Source organism: Ascaphus truei, chromosome 11 (genome assembly GCF_040206685.1).
Source record: "Ascaphus truei isolate aAscTru1 chromosome 11, aAscTru1.hap1, whole genome shotgun sequence".
Lineage (NCBI taxonomy): Eukaryota > Metazoa > Chordata > Amphibia > Anura > Ascaphidae > Ascaphus > Ascaphus truei.
The window spans coordinates 36,832,970-36,849,984 of NC_134493.1; the positions used below are offsets into that span (position 1 = coordinate 36,832,970).

At 44.6% G+C, this 17,015-nt stretch overlaps 1 protein-coding gene across 3 annotated transcripts in view; it reads left to right on the forward strand.

Moving 5' to 3' along the window:
* Window positions 1–15,458, forward strand: part of SCNN1B (sodium channel epithelial 1 subunit beta) — a 29,160-nt gene extending 13,702 nt beyond the window's left edge. For all 3 annotated transcript variants that reach the window (XM_075565636.1, XM_075565637.1, XM_075565638.1), the window contains 9 exons: window positions 796–902; window positions 5,653–5,816; window positions 7,419–7,526; window positions 11,874–11,991; window positions 12,245–12,320; window positions 12,485–12,542; window positions 13,821–13,882; window positions 14,507–14,582; window positions 15,094–15,458. In XM_075565636.1, coding sequence (XP_075421751.1) covers window positions 796–902; window positions 5,653–5,816; window positions 7,419–7,526; window positions 11,874–11,991; window positions 12,245–12,320; window positions 12,485–12,542; window positions 13,821–13,882; window positions 14,507–14,582; window positions 15,094–15,441 — 1,117 coding nt within the window. In that variant the 3' untranslated portion in view covers window positions 15,442–15,458. The remainder of the gene's footprint in view (window positions 1–795; window positions 903–5,652; window positions 5,817–7,418; window positions 7,527–11,873; window positions 11,992–12,244; window positions 12,321–12,484; window positions 12,543–13,820; window positions 13,883–14,506; window positions 14,583–15,093) is intronic.
* Window positions 15,459–17,015: the final 1,557 nt, after the last annotated feature.

The following is a 17,015-nucleotide window of genomic DNA, read 5'->3' on the forward strand; positions in this document are numbered from 1 at the left end:
GGGCAGCCAGTTCTGTGGGGATTCTCATTACCATTGAAAGGCTGTTCAGTTTGTGGGTTAGTCTCTTCTGTAATGAATTTCCTAAAGTAACACTCTTCTGCAAGAGATAACAAGTGCAAAATCAGGACTGGGTGATGCTAATCCTGGTACCCAGACCAGAGTGCTCACCCTACAGAGTAATGTGCTGCAAGTTTAAAATTCTGCATCAGATGTAAGAAACTGTTCTTGTGCCGCAGTTCTGCCTCCAAAAAACAGAGAAGTGCTTCCAAACACACGTTCCTCTACGCCAGGGGCGGCCAACTCCAGTCCTCAAGGGCAACCAACAGGTCAGATTTTAAGGATATCCCAGCTTCAGCACAGGTGGCTCAATCAGTGGCTCAGTCAAAGACTGAGTCAAAGTCAAAGACTGAGCCACTGATTGAGCCACCTGTGCTGAGGCAGGGAGTACCTGATTGAGCCACCTGTTCTGAAGCAGGGATATCCTGAAAACCAGGTCTGAGGGTGGCCTTTGATAACTAGAGTTGGCCACTCCTGCTCTACATTAATACATAAACCCCTTAATATAGGGGCATAAGGTCTCTGTGGAAGAGGAAGGTATCAAACCCATGATCAATTGCAAAGGGGAGTACAAATAATTAATTGAGAAGGAAACGAAGAGGACAGGGCAGCAACGAAGAGGACAGGGCAGCACTGCCCATATTATTCATTTGTCAACCATGACCACAAAACTATATGTTGCTATGCTTGATTGCGCTGGCAGATTCCAATAATAATGCTAATACTTTTTTTTTTCAGAAACTTCACACATATTTACAATCCTAATTATGGAAACTGTTACATCTTCAACTGGGGGCAGGAAGGGCAGGACCTCCTGGTATCTGCAAACCCAGGAGCTGACTTTGGTAGGTGTGTGTGAGATGCTTCTGAAATCCAGTTAGGAATATCAAGGCACTAGAGCAGTGGTTTCCAACGTTCTTTGGTTAAGGAACCCTATGGGAAATTCTGAGGAACCCCAAACCCTCTCTAATAGCACGTCTGAGATAATAATAATAGCATGTTCTTGTATAACACTGCTAGTTTTACGCAGCGCTTTACAGAGACATTTTGGCACAGGTCCCTGCCCTGTGGAGCTTACAATCTATGTTTTTGGTGCCAGGGGCACAGGGAGATAAAGTGACTTGCCCAAGGTCACAAGGAGCCGACACCGGGAATTGAACCAGCTACCGTTCTTCAAACTCTGTGCCAGTCAGTGTCTTTACTCACAGAGCCGCTTCTTCTCCCTTCAGATCAGATGCATTGTAAATTCTTCTGTATTTGGTACAATTTTTCAAATGACCTGAAAAGTGCAGGGAACCCGTTAGGGACGCCCCGGGGAACTCAAGGGTTCCTAGGAACCCCAGTTGAAAAACAATGCATTAGATTGTCAAGAAATAAGCATGTTACGGATTTACATGTAATCTCTCCTACCAGAGAGATTTAAGAAGGAAATGAGGGAGACAATATCAATGCCCAATAACATGTTTGGTAGAGAGAATATTCTTCAGGTAAAAAGTGGAACAATGATCCATTTTTTAGCGCAATATGAGGAAGTATCTCTGCTATACAGGGAATCCTGGACAGGATAGAAGCAGAACCGCACAGCCCACCTTTCTGCTCATTCTCCTATCTCCTGTAAAACCTCACACCCCATTTGATTCTTGGCTTTATTTGAATTATTGTACTCTGTTACCCTCTACCACCTGTGGTGGGAGGCTATGCCACGCATCCATCACCCTCTCCCAGAGGAAATACTCTCTTACATTTCCCCTGAGCCTGCCACTCTCAGAGTACTACCTCTGTCCTTGAAATCTTTCTCCTGCACTTTGTTGAAACTCTGTATGCATTTGAATGTTTCTATCATATCAACCTAAAACCCCCATATTAGGGTCCTTCAGTCTTTCCTGATTAGTTGTATGGTGTAGACAGGCGTGGTCGAAATTGAGTTCTCATCTGTCATCAACATGTCAGGTTTTCAGGATATCCCTGCTTCAGCACAGGTGGCTCAGTCAATGACTGAGCCACTGATTGACCCACTTGTGCTGAAGCAGGGATATCCATAAAACCTGACCTGTTGGTGGCCCTTGAGGACTGGAGTTGTCCGCTCCTGGGTGCAGACCGTGCGCCATTTTACTAACGCTTCTTTGCACAATTTATTTTTTTATTTATGTCCTCAAGAAGACACGGTCTCCAGAACTGAGTATAGTACTCTCTGTGAGGTCATTCCAATGCTCTATACAGAGGCATCACTACCCCTCACTTTCTGCTGCTAACGCCTCTCCCTGTCCAGCCTGGCATCCTGCTGGCTTTCCCCATTGCTGTGTTACATTACTCGCCTACATTGAAGTCAGCTAAATTATTGACTCCCAGGTCCCGTTCCTCTGTAGTAGTTGACATTTTCATGATAATGATCCATCTGCTGTCGTCTGAATGGCACATTTCTCAGCCTTATCTGGCCCAAAGTTACAGAAGATTGTTTCTTGAAGAGAAGGGTTCCAGTGAGATGACGTTACCAATAATTCTGCGTATGAGAGGGAGGAGCCGAATAAAGTAACGTCAATCCTAGTAAATGGGCGTTGAATGGTATGAATTGGGAACCACACACACACTTTGAATGTGCAATATTTTAATCATAAGTGGTCAATCTCTACTGGGGAGGAGATAATGGATGAGCCAATACTTAACACTAAGGTCAGGATAGAAGCTTCTTCTAGTATCAATCATAGCTACTGTCCAGTGAAAGGGAAGGTCTTTCTAAGTGGATAATCACTGTCTGAGCTTGCCTGGATGACATATGTTTTTCATATCTTAGTGGATCGTGACATCTGACCCAACTAAACCATACATGTGTCCATCAAACTCTTGCTCCACTTCTGAAGATTATCAAGAAATAGGCGTCTACAAGGCTAGAGTTGTATCTCTTTTTTTTTTTGTATCCTGTGTAGAGCCCGTGCTTGCAACATCTCAAAGCCTTCCCTGTTTCTCTTTGACTAAGCTGAATCTCATGTACCTTCCAAAGCAATTAAATTATTTTATTGCAATTTTTTTATGTTCTGCATCTAACACTTTCAAAGTAAACTGATTGCTGGATATCTGAACATGCATTTAGAGTCTGTCTCTACATACGATGCATTCAGTCTTTTTGTACTCTTCAGAATATTCTCTGGAATAAAAAAAAATCCAGATTTGATGGCAGTGAAATTGTAAGAATTTCCACCCACCACTGCACAGCTTTGAGAAGGAATTGAAAGCAGCAAACAGTGAAGTTTATCATCAGTTTACAAGGGTTAATATCTCTCATTGTTATTAAAATCATAGAAGATTGGTAATGCCAATTGTATTGTATGGCATGCGTGGTACCCTCTCTGAGGTTAGGTAGCACACCTGGGTAATTTATCACCCAAACATAACGTTTAATGGTCACTGAAATAATGCTACAGTGTGTATATTCTGTTTTAGATTAATGGAAATTAATATAGGGCAGGATTATTCAGTTTCCTTTACATGGTATACTCCAATACACTTTACACAAGGTATACCAGCACAGACAGATAGTTACAAAGATGAGTGCTGCCAACTCAATGTATCTTCAGTATACCATAGAAAATAGAAGAAGGATTTAAATGTCTTCTATATGATTAGCTGTCTGTGTGTTGGAATAAATGAACACTCACTGTCTATTAAAAAAAAAAAAACATACAAATAAATTGTCCCAGGCGCTGTGAATAAAGTCCAATGAACCCCAATACCGTGAGCCAATTGGGCAGTCTTTGGTAAGGCTTCCTATGCCAGATAGATGATCCTGATAGTTTGGTGGACAGGCAGGGATGTTGTCTGATCTGATGTTATGATGTTTCTGTAATCATAGAGAAAAAAGACAGCAGGGCACGCACATGGCGTGGTATGGCTTTTCTCAATCACCCCCTGCCTAGAACCCTGAAATCCTACTTACAGGATGAGGGCTCTCGAGTACAGTTGAGAGAATCTGTGCCTCACGTCTCCATCCTTCACAGCGTCTCACGGATCCACGTGGTCTGGTCTGCAGGGATCCCCTTACTCGGCGTTGATGGTACCAGGAATGGGGTACTCCAGCACTCCCACAGATGATAGCATGCGGGGGGAGGGGGGGTTGGAGACGGGGAAAGATTGTGGAAATAGGGTATTTATTAACACACACAAACACGATAAAATCACACTTACAATATAAAAGATTGATGAACTCCGCTCAAAATGCCGTCCGCAGCCTGTGCAGATCCCAATGTTACTCAGGGAACGGTCGCCACGCGCTGTACTCGATTCCGGATCTCGAGTGACGTCAGCAGTGGGGCGGACCGGGACTCTCCTCACACTAGGAACTACAGGTGCCCGGGCAGCTCAATTCACTAGGCTCCTCCTCCCTACGCGTTTCGTGACGTGTTGTCACTTCCTCAGGGGATACTGGAGCCTAGTGGATAGGCTATTTATGCTAATTTCAGGTAGAGAGCCCTCCTATAAGTGGGACGGACTGGGCGTGATTACCATGAGTTACATTCAACTGCGATCGTGGTAATGGCAGATTGGGATCAATGTTAAAACATACATCATCAATTTTGGACCCTTGTCATAGCATATAGTTTAAAAAAACAGCCTACATTTCTAGTGAATTGATTAGTAAATAAAACATCTTGTTGATCAAATCTTAAAAAATCACCTTGATGGTTTAAAAAACATCTACAGTGTATATGATATCATTCAAAACATTGTGTACCAATTAATTGAGGAGAGTCCCGGTCCGCCCCACTGCTGACGTCACTCGAGATCCGGAATCGAGTACAGCGCGTGGCGACCGTTCCCTGAGTAACATTGGGATCTGCACAGGCTGCGGACGGCATTTTGAGCGGAGTTCATCAATCTTTTATATTGTAAGTGTGATTTTATCGTGTTTGTGTGTGTTAATAAATACCCTGTACGTTATCACACTAGTCTATTTCCACAATCTTTCCCCGTCTCCAACCCCCCCTCCCCCCGCATGCTATCATCTGTGGGAGTGCTGGAGTACCCCATTCCTGGTACCATCAACGCCGAGTAAGGGGATCCCTGCAGACCAGACCACGTGGATCCGTGAGACGCTGTGAAGGATGGAGACGTGAGGCACAGATTCTCTCAACTGTACTCGAGAGCCCTCATCCTGTAAGTAGGATTTCAGGGTTCTAGGCAGGGGGTGATTGAGAAAAGCCATACCACGCCATGTGCGTGCCCTGCTGTCTTTTTTCTCTATGATTACAGAAACATCATAACATCAGATCAGACAACATCCCTGCCTGTCCACCAAACTATCAGGATCATCTATCTGGCATAGGAAGCCTTACCAAAGACTGCCCAATTGGCTCACGGTATTGGGGTTCATTGGACTTTATTCACAGCGCCTGGGACAATTTATTTGTATGTTTTTTTGGCTCATACAGGTTTGGAATAGCCTGTTGATTTTTTGCTCCATAGGCTGCTTTTTCATTTTTCGATCACTTTAGGGCTATTCACTTTAATTTGTAATCACTTTTCATTCACATTGTGTAGATTAGCGCTTTTTAGAGGGTTTATAATTGTTTGTTTGTTAACTCACTGTCTATTATTTAACAGGATTGAAGCTAGTTCTGGACATTGAACAGGAGGAGTATATCCCGTTCCTACAGACCTCAGCTGCAGCCAGACTTATTCTCCACCAGCAAAGAAGTTTCCCCTTCCTAAAAGACCTGGGGATTTATGCCATGCCTGGGACTGAGACCTCCATTGCTGTCCTTGCGGTATGTTGCTAGCTGAGAAAATACATTGAGAACAAAGCTATCTGATGGGACATCAGCCAGCAGTTGGTTTGGTTAAAACTGGGTGAATCCAAAATAGGACAGGTCTCGCAAAAGGTTTACGAGCATGTTTATGGCTATTATTTTAACGACTTTCATTTCTTCAAAGTGGATGTTTCCTTCGTGTTTTAACCCTCTCGCTGCTGAAGCTTCGGCCGTTCTATGTATCATAACAGGTTCATTTTCCAAACAATGAGGGTCCCAGATGATCAATATAGCTTTAACTATGTGAAGGTTTCTATCTGCGTATGATCTTTCATCTCCTGATATGCCACACATTTTAGTTGTACCCGGCAGTAAAGGGGTTAAGGGGCGATACGGTGTTGCAAGGTTTGCCAAGTCACTAATTGCATTATAGGGTTAAGGGTCGACCCTAAATTATTCCATCAAATTATTTTCAGGTCACACATCTCTAACTTGGATACATTAACCTTGATATCAATGTGGTGTTGGATGATGTGTTTCATGCAGTAGACAAATGGCTCAATATTAGCAGGCGGAAATAATAATAATAATAATAATAATGTTCAAAGTAAACTTATTGCTGCTTATCTGAATATGCATTTAGAGTATGTAGACTCACATCATTCTATGTTCTTCCCAATAGATTTTTAAGGTGCAAAAATTAAAAAAAAATAAACACACAGATACCCAGCAAGCTCTAAGAGCTGGTCTCAGCTGTTTTGGAGGTTAGTGGCCCCTTCTTCCCAGGGTTTAAACTCGCCCCTCCCCGCTTTCCAAGTAAGCAGTTATTTTTCATGCAACGGGTTGGGACAAATCCAATGCGATCATTCTTCCTCTAATTATAGAGGTAAATAAGAATTTTAATCAGTTAGTGTTGTGACCTGCAAATTTGGACATGCCTTGATGTGGCTTGCAGGCTTAAAATGCTCTGGCCAAAGGATTTAACTAAATGACCCTTTTTCAAGAGATATATAGGTAGTTCAGTGTATTTTTGTCATATTGGATGTAGCTTTGGGTTTCTCTGGTTTTTGTTGTATAGATTTTTAAGGTAGCAAACCATTATAACTATTAAGCCAGAAGTGAGTGAGTGAGTGAGTAAGAGACAAAGAGTGAGTATGTGAGTATTTGGTGAGTACTGTAGATGCAGGAAATGTCCCTTGTCACACTGTACCTGGTGTTTTTGAGATGGGAGGTTGGGTGTAGAGTAGAGGTTTGCATTCCTGATGCCTCTTGTATAGCTTTAGTTTTAATAAATCAAGGCTCTTATGAGTAAGTTGCATGTTTGTTATGGATTAGCTGCAGTACAAGTTATAAATATACTCCTTGATAAAGCACTGTGTTGTGTGAAACGCGTAGGAGGGTTTGTACCTCCTTGTTTGTCATGTGTGATAGACAATAAATATGTTTCTATTTTTATTCACCTGTCTCCCTGGGCAGTGCGCTGCTCTGTGCATTTTTCTGCATATTTTGCTCTTGCTCAAGTTTTAAATACGCAGCTTATTTACATGGAAATTGCACTGGAATAAACCACATCCCAACAGTAACATAATTTATCTCATCAGATTGAATTCTTCTCTGTAGGATCAACTGCAGCATTTAGAGGCTCCATACTCCTCCTGCACGGTCAATGGTTCTGATGTCCCTTTGAAGAATCTGTATGAGGCGTACAACAGTTCCTACTCAATCCAGGTACATGGGAGAGAAAAAAGGGAATGTACCCCCCTTTGCTGTGGAAGGGCTGAATATGCTTTGAAAAAGGTGTAAACCCTAAAGGAGTATAGTAACAAACTGGCTTCTAACTGTCAGGGAGAACCATGATAGGAGACCTGTCTACACTGATACGCTTTATCAAATCATCAGCTACTTGTCATTTCTTGGTTTTCTAAGTCAACATATTGTATTGACTAGGACAGGTGAGAGGTGTGGTGTTTCTAGGTGGGGAATTCTGCGTGGCCACTAGGATATGTTGGGATGTACCAGACTGCTCTCTGTCTTATCCCATCTTTTAATAACTCAATAATTTGCCTAGTGAACAATGACCTCTCTGCGATTATAGGTTGTTTCCCGTAATGGACATCATGTAGTTGAAATGTTTTGGTGATATGGTCAAGTTAACCGTAAATCCTACACCCGACTCCAGAATACAAAGTACCCGTTTGGCTAGCTCTGCTTCGACATTTCACATCGCTATAAGCTTTTTCATAAAAGGAATGAGAGCTACTAAAACAGGACAGGCTGGAGTCCTCTCTCGGCTTTTCTAGCTTTCTTTTTCACCGTGGGGGCAGGAAGTGACATTACCACTGTCCCTAGAGATCTGCAGAGACCATATTAAGCATCAACATTGAAAGGGTTAAACTAGGAGGGGACTTGTATGAAACCTCCGATCATAAAAAGACTATTAGATTTCTCTGAATGTTACTGTTGCGTGCTTCTTCCATTCTTCGGAGGGCTGTTTGTAAAACTGAGAATGAAGCAGTGTATGGTGATGATGATGACGATGATGACTAACCAGTTGATTAAAAATGTGGTAAGAGCTGCTGTGTTGCGAAAATGTGCTTAAAAAGAAACACAGGACAGAGAAGGATGTTTTTGTCAAACCACAGGGAGCTGGAACAAAATGTACATCCTACAGACCATTCCCTGGAAACCAGCGTGTTACAAGAAGTGTTTTACGGCTAAGAAACGGCACAGAATAAAGATTTGGCTTTCTCTGGGTAACCCTATGACTTTTCTCCTGAACCAGTCAGGTTAATCTGTCTCAATGGTCCGGGGATCCGGATTGGGAACTGGGGAACTAGACAGACATTAGAACAAGCACGAAGGTTTTCTGCAGATGTTGTTGTACTTGATGATTCAAGGTCATCAGGGACTTCCAGTGTGTGAGACTCGTTGGCGTCCTTCTGCAAGCAGCGGAGAAATTAGCGCTGACCTAAATGCATTCATTTGTTATTGTTCCGTGCGTTACTGTTATTCCAAAATTGCTTTTAGGAACGCTTCCTACAGAGGGCCCTAGGTGTTCTGCTCATACCGTCCCCCTCGCTCTCTCTGCAGGGACACTCCTTCACTTAAAAGCAGCAGCCTGTCTAGCAGCGCCCACAATATAACAGCCCTTAGGACGAAAGGGAACTCTAAACAGTGGCACGTTTAACAGTATAAATGGAGGTGACCTGACACCTTTAACCCCCCCAAAAAATCAGACAAGTATAAGTATTTCGTAATCATTTGAAACGTTTAACATGTCCTTGGTAAACAACAGATGTGGAGGGTTATTACTATCTTTACCTAACGTCTACTGGTGGTAAGTGTTTCAGTCCTCAAAGAAAAAGTAGGTGCAAGTGTCGCACACCTTACTCACACTGAGTGCTCCAAGCCTCTTCTCGACAAAGTGCTGGGTGCTGCCATCAGCGGGTGCTGCCATCAGCGGGTGCTGATCAGCGGGTGCTGCAGGCTGCTTGCATAACAATATATAACTGATATCATAAAGTACGCCCGGCTGTAATAGCAGAATACAAATCTTCCATAAAATAAGTTTGTTATTCCATTATCAGCTAGTTAGTCATATACGTTTAGTCCTCAAAGCCACATGCAGATTGATACTTTGTGTTTTGTTTGCAAAGTAATTATGGTGCCAATAATAGATATATAGAAAAGCTTAAGGCTGCACTTATAGTGCCGGCGACGCAATGTCGTTCGAAAACAAATGCATTGTCGCCGTCGCAAGCGCTTATAGTAAGCGCGACACGATGGAGCGACGGGAGCGATGCTGGTGGCGCGAATTTCTGAAGCCGGTCAAATTATTATTTTTTCAGATGCTGTCGCCACATGTGACAACCTCTGAACAAATCAAAGACCCGGTCGCCCGAAAGCGAATTACAACTTTCGCTAGCGGCGACGGGTGACGTCACCGGTCGCGTCGCCGTCGCCGGCACTATAAGCTCGGCCTTAGTCACTAAGATGTTTGAATTCAGCAGATCCACAGGAAAACAAAACATATTCATTCTTCACAAGATGTAAGTAAGTAAGACTTTAAGGGTAATCGATGCTTTCCATGAAAACCAGTTACACATATAAGTAGTTTGTTTTTTTGACCCATAACCTGCTCCCGTCACGGGAAAGATCACCAGAAATGATTGAAAGCTTCACAAGAGTGAGATAAAGTGAGCAGCCTCGGGCTGTGTGTGTGCCCAGATTGGGATAAACACAGTAGTTTCTATAGGAGCCCCAATGCACGTCCAACATAACAAATGATTTAATTCATTTCTATGTGTTTTTCTTTGCATACGTGGGGGGTCGTTTAGTTCAATCTTTTGGCTAAAACATGGTAAGCCATCAACCAAGTCACAGTGACCTACTGTGTCCTTTCTATTACCTCCAGTGCCATGAGAAGACAACACAATGATATACCGTGTAGCCAATAATATGGGATGCGTGACATGCATGCGGTGCCTAAGGGGTTCGCATTTCGGAGCACTATATGTGCGATGTGTGAGCTACGGGGCTGTTAAAACTGATTAAAAGCCAGAAGTGCCCTAAGAAATATAGCGAGAAAAATCTCAAAAAAATAAGGCACAATAAAAAAATATATATTGAGCTTGCTAAGATTGTGCATGTCTAATGGTAAACAGAATAGTTTGACACAGAAACATGTCTGGGTATGAGAGCAATGGCTGGGTTTTCCCGCTGCTCCTGTTAAGCAGTTAACACAGTTGCCCTGGAGGCGTTCTGATGATCAGTGCTGAGAATTGCAAATATCAGCAAGATGTAACTATCAATCTTCAAGTAGGACTTAACCAGATAGAGCTGGTAATATTCAGATTAGGCGTGTAAGAGCTCCGAAAGGTGACACGGTTTATGTACTGTGCGAAGGAAAAACTGGAGGATCTTGTAGAACCAGGTGACACAGGTGAGTGCAGAGGCAGCGACAGGCTCAGCTAATCAGGTGATTAAAGACTCCTGTTCATTCATTCTTGCCCAACATTTTGCCAAGACTGGCCAGAGAGACACAGGTCAGGTGACTCATTTGTTGGGTCAGTATAAAGTTCCATCATTTCCATAGTCCCCATGACATTTTGACGGAAGGGTTCGTTCACAGTGCACCACGGACATTACCTTTTGATCTTGGAGTGACACATTGTCACTATTGATTTTGAGTTGTTGTACGGAGGGGGGGGGGGAAGAGTCAGGGGTGATTTTCCATGCCAATTGTCTATAAAGAGGTTGGAAGTTGGTGACAGCAATAAAATAGTGCAATACTATTAATGCCACCACGTCAGTAACCCAAATCCAATGATGTTTTGAGGTGGGTGCTATTTTTCTTCAAAATCCAGGGGGAACATAGGAGAAGTTCAACCAATGGTTGAATTTCTCCTATGCTCCCCCTGGATTTTGAAGAAAAATTGCATCCTTTTGGGACCATCGAAGACAGTCCCTATCAGAGAATCAGAGCAGGGAGTGACATTATATAACCTTATATCTTAATTCTTTCACTATTAGTGTTCACTTATTCACTATGTATTATATAAAGTCACAACTTTAATTTGGCACTTGAATCACTACACTCATCACATTGGTTGTGTGGGAGCACCTATTTCTTTCACCTTAATGTTTGCATTGAGGTGGGTGCTAGCCACAGTAACGTGCAGACCTGTTCTGGTTCACTCTACGAATGTCCCACATTTTCTTTGTAAGAAATGTGAACTTTTGGTGAAATTATCGAGCAACGAATGTTTCTCAGTGCACAGGGTCAGAAATGCATACTTTTTGTATGCACACCTTGCCAATAATTGTCAAAATGTGCCACATTTTTGTGGGAAATATTCTTGAAAGTTGGCGTGATACCGCTTTCTACGTGAGATATGTGCAGGGGGAGTTTCTTGGCGAAGTTTATATTTGCAGCTTTTTCAACAGGTACCAATGTCAGAATTTGCCAAATTTCATGAAGATTTTACCCATTTCTACTCATCATTGGTTGCATGTCCCTCTTATTCCCTTGTTTGAAAGCTGACATTAAATGACCCCTACTTCTCGCCCTCTCAGTCCTGCCTACGGTCCTGTTACCAAGATGAGCTGATCAAAATGTGTCAATGTGCAGACTACATCTACCCCCTACCTGAAGGGGCAAAATACTGCAACAACAAGGAGCACCCTGACTGGGGTAAGTCAAGGTGTCACATGCCTGAGTGCTTGCACTTCATTGCGTCTCCAATTTATGTTGCAAAGTAGGAAAGTATCCATTCTACCAATTGTGTCATGTCCCATATCCCAATCACTCGTAATATTATTCACCGAAGCCAGCGTGGAACAAATAAAACAATGTCCTGTATCATCATTATGTTTAACCCCTTTGATGACAGAAGGGCCAGCTATGCATTGCACCCGTATTCTAAGTCCTATGTTTGCTTTAACAGTGCCCTGTGTTTACGAGTTGAAGGACTCCGTGGCGGTTCGAGAAAGCTGCATCAACCTGTGTAAACAGCCATGCAAGTAAGTGGTGGTGACACTCACCTGGCAGAGGGACAGGAGAAGCTCGCAGTGGTCCTCATGCACCATACTGCCAGTAACGGGACAAGCTCCCTTCACTAAGACAATATATGTGATAAACAGCTTCTCAAGGCAACGTATCACCTTCTACCTCTCTCTTCTTACAGTGACACGCAGTATAAAATGATCATCTCCATGGCAGACTGGCCATCTGAGGGGGCCGAGGTAAGTGCCGCGTGACACAATGGGTCAACCAGATGAGCTTCATTTGGCAGTAGAAGGCTTAAAGAGGCAGCATTTATTTCTATAGCATTAGATGGGTATTGCTGTGCACTGTCTGGCAGCTACAGGGTCAAAGGACCTTTCAAACCCAGCAATTCCAGCCTCTTCTATAAACTCAGGGATGGATCCATTCCACTACGTGCGTCTGTGTAACTAGTCCCCTAACTCTGCCTATTATTACAGCCGTTCCCCGTGTCATTTGCTGACGCAAGGAGAAAGCAATTTTTTCGGCAATGTAATATTCCAGAAGCGATACAATATATGATCCCGATGCTTAATGTCTCCGCCTGGAAGACCTGTGCGTAGCTTTCAAAATTGAAAGTGCTCATTATTGCTTTAGATTGCGGCATCTTTCCGTTTCTCATGCAGGGGTGGCAGCCTGCTCCTTCCAACATTCACTTAGGCCCAGCTCCGCTAAACTCCGCTAACTCCGGGCGCATTACGTTATCAAAATCAGTAAGGGCCGTTCTGTTCCCTGAGGTTAACACGGATCCGGAGGGGGCTGATGGTTAAATCCGTGCGTTAAATATAAAGGTGCACTGGGATCGGCGCTGTTACAGGAAACACCTGTTCTGCATATCATTAGCACTAACGTCCGTTATCGCTAACGCAGGGGTCCATTACGGCTCAAAACAGCCCTTAGCACCGCGCTAGTGAGCTCTGAAGATGCCCGTTAGCACTTAACGAGGCGTTAGCTTCGGTTAACGGATATAGGGAGCGGGTTGCACAATAGAAGGAGGACCGGGCACATGCTAGATATAAATTACATCACTATGGCTTAGATATAAAAATCACATTTTAATTTAATGAAAAAGCTGATGTCTCCGTCCGTGTTGGACCAAAACTTCAGTTTTTTCATTACATAAAATGTGATTTTTATATCTAGTACTGCATGTGCCCGGTCCTTCTTTTATTTTGTAATTACTTAAGTTAACACCTCGCCAAGCCAATAACACACCTGTGAGGCCTTAGTGGTCTCATAGGGGGCTAACGTTGCATGCTATTCCAACAGCACAGGGTAATATAATCTTGAAGACATCTGGAGCGAGCGCCGCTCATTGAGAGATTCACCCACTCATTGGCTAGAAGTTAAGCTCCTTGAAGTCAGTGGTTAAATAATGCGGTTCAGAAAACAGAAATCTTGCTTGGTTGGGCTCCTGGACATCAACAGATCTCTCCATCCATAGTACACATCTAACATCTATCCCTCTCCTCTTTTAGAACTGGATTTTTCACGTCCTGTCTTATGAAAAAGACTCCAGCACAGATATCACTGTTAACCGGTAAGAAATCAACATATCCTTTGCTCAATCCAGATAATCTTTTCTAACTCAACTGTACAGTTACGGATAGGACGCAGATACTCTTATTGCAATCCCCAATTTGTATGTTTTTGAGCCTTACAGAACAAGCCCAGCCCTCCCTCACAATTCCCTGGCACTCTTAGAATGGGCGTCTTCTGCTTCACTAAATCCCCGTCGTCATACAGAATTTGCAAATGAATGTGGCAAATCCATTGCCGTGTATCACTTGTTTCTAATGTATTATATTCGCCAAACACACAGCAATGGCGGCGTGTGATTGTATGGGCTGGCAGAATGCTGCTGCCTTTATTTCGAAACCTTAACATCTACTATTTTATACAAAATAGGATCTATTTGAGTCATTTCATTCCTGTCTGTTTTTTATAGGACAACAAAAATGTGTTTGTCTCCATGTTTTAAAAGGACTATGCTCATATAGAATCATAAATTCTGACCCCCGACACACTGAGGGAACGCATGCACGCCCCACGCCTTCTTCTCTTGGTGGAAGACACATTGACATCAAACCTAGGCGTTTTCACTAGGACACACTCCCCATTGTAGATTTAAGTAATGTTTTGTCCTCTCCTCTCCCCCCCACAGGAAAGGGATTCTCAAGCTAAATATCTACTTTCAGGAATTTAACTTTCGCTCAATCGGAGAGTCAGCCGCCACCAACGTGAGTGCTCCGAGAGGGAGGGGGGGGGGGTGTTTGTGATACTTGAGTGACAAAGGGAGCGGGTTGAACAATAAGTAAAAGGAGACGCAGGAGCAGAACACTGAAATGAGCACATTGTGGCGGAAGCAAAATAACTTTTTGTAGATATTGGGACTATATTGATTTTACTACGAATCAAATCCAACCCAGTTATGTAATGAGTGGAATATATCATCTTATAGTACTACATATGGTGCTTAAATCACAGATTAAGTGGCTTCTCACTCCACAGTCCAAACAATTAGATTTCTGTAACTATCCCAAAACCCACTGGGGCTATTTATCAAGGATTCACTGGTGTAACGTTGCCCTCAAAAAATATATAATTTAAATGTTATCTCCATTAACTCAATGCAGATGGATTTATTCCTTGTTATCCGCCTAACATTGCAGTAGTTTAGCAGTGGGGAGTTTGATAAATGAGCCCAGGATGGACATTCAGACGCGACTCACCCTGATCCTTGCTTTACAGGTGGTCTGGTTGCTGTCCAACCTGGGCGGTCAGTTTGGCTTCTGGATGGGGGGTTCTGTCCTGTGCATTATTGAGTTTGGAGAGATCATTATAGACTGCCTGTGGATCACCGCTCTCAAGTTCCTTGCCTGGAAAAAGGACCGGAAGCAGAGAAGGCAGCGGGCGCAGTATGCGGATCCCCCACCAACCGTGGCTGAGCTGGTGGAGGCTCACTCCAACCCTGCCTTCCAACACGATCATCTGGAACCCGTAAGCATGGCCATACCTGGAACGCCCCCTCCAAACTATGACTCTCTCCGGGTGCCTCGATTGGATGATATCGAGATCATATCCAGCGATGAGGATTAAACAACAGTGTCACCCAATTATCACAACTGACTACTATTACTACTTATATATCAAATCAGACTATTGTGATCAGCATCACTAACCAATCTAATCACTAACAATATGCCATAAGGAAACATGATCGGGAATCAAGCAGTGTTCAGAAACAGGGGGGAGAGCGAGAGAGAGAACGCTCACACAAACATCCACGTGTTTGTAATATGTGATCGTTTGCTCATGGAACACTACACCCCTTAAACAGCAGAACAGGGCTTGGGTGAAGCAACGTGAGCTAACACACCATCAAAGTCAGGGACTGTAGGGCGTACCCTAACAGCGTTCCCTTGGGAGAACTCCAGTGGAAAACATAATAAGTGCCTTGTTTTGTTAGTGTATGTTTTATTATATAGTTGAGCGTATTCTTAGTTTATCATCATCCATGGCAGTGGTGGGCAACATGATATACATCAAGGCCCCTAAAACGGCCGCACATAATCTATGAAGATATAACCCCTCCCTATAAATACTTCTATTTCCCCAAATAACTGCTCCCGCCCTCTCTCTCCCTGTACTGATCTCACTCACTGTTCCCTTCCCCCCTCCTCACACTCACCCTCCCCTACATTACATCCCTCTCCTTGTCACTTCCTGTTTAGTGAGAGGGGTTGGGGGCTGCAGGGGAAGTATCCGTCGGGACAGAGGAGGTTGGGGGCCCCAGAGTAAGTCCCCACGGGGACAGGAGGTTGGGGTCACAGGGGAAGTCCCCTCGGGGACACTGGAGGTTAGGGCTGTAGTGGAAGTCCCAGCGGGGACAGAGGAGGATGGGGCCGCAGAGGATGTCCCATCGGGGACAGAGGAGGTTGGGGCTGCAGAGGATGTCCCCGTGGGGACAGAGTAGGTTGGGGCTGTAGAGGATGTCCCCACGGGGACAGAGGAGGTTGGGGGCCGCAGAGGATGTCCCATCGGGGACAGAGGAGGTTGGGGCTGCAGAGGATGTCCCCGTGGGGACAGAGTAGGTTGGGGCTGTAGAGGATGTCCCCACGGGGACAGAGGAGGTTGGGGCCGCAGAGGATGTCCCCACGGGGACAGAGGAGGTTGGGGCCGCAGAGGATGTCCCCACGGGGACAGAGGAGGTTGGGGCCGCAGAGGATGTCCCCTCTGGGACAGAGGAGGTTAGGGGCCGCAGAGGATGTCCCCACGGGGACAGAGGAGATTGGGGCCGCAGAGGATGTCCCCGCCGGGACAGAGGAGCTTAGGGGCCGCAGAGGAAGTCCCCGTGGGGACAGAGGAGGTTAGGGGCCGCAGAGGATGTCCCCTCTGGGACAGAGGCGGTTAGGGGCCGCAGAGGATGTCCCCACGGGGACAGAGGAGGTTAGGGGCCGCAGAGGAAGTCCCCGTGGGGACAGAGGAGGTTAGGGGCCGCAGAGGAAGTCCCCGTGGGGACAGAGGAGGTTAGGGGCCGCAGAGGATGTCCCCGTGGGGACAGAGGAGGTTAGGGGCCGCAGAGGATGTCCCCGCGGGGACAGAGGAAGTTAGGATTTGACATCTCCAACCCCTTGAATCCCAGCACTGTGTTCTCCTCTTTATTGAAATAC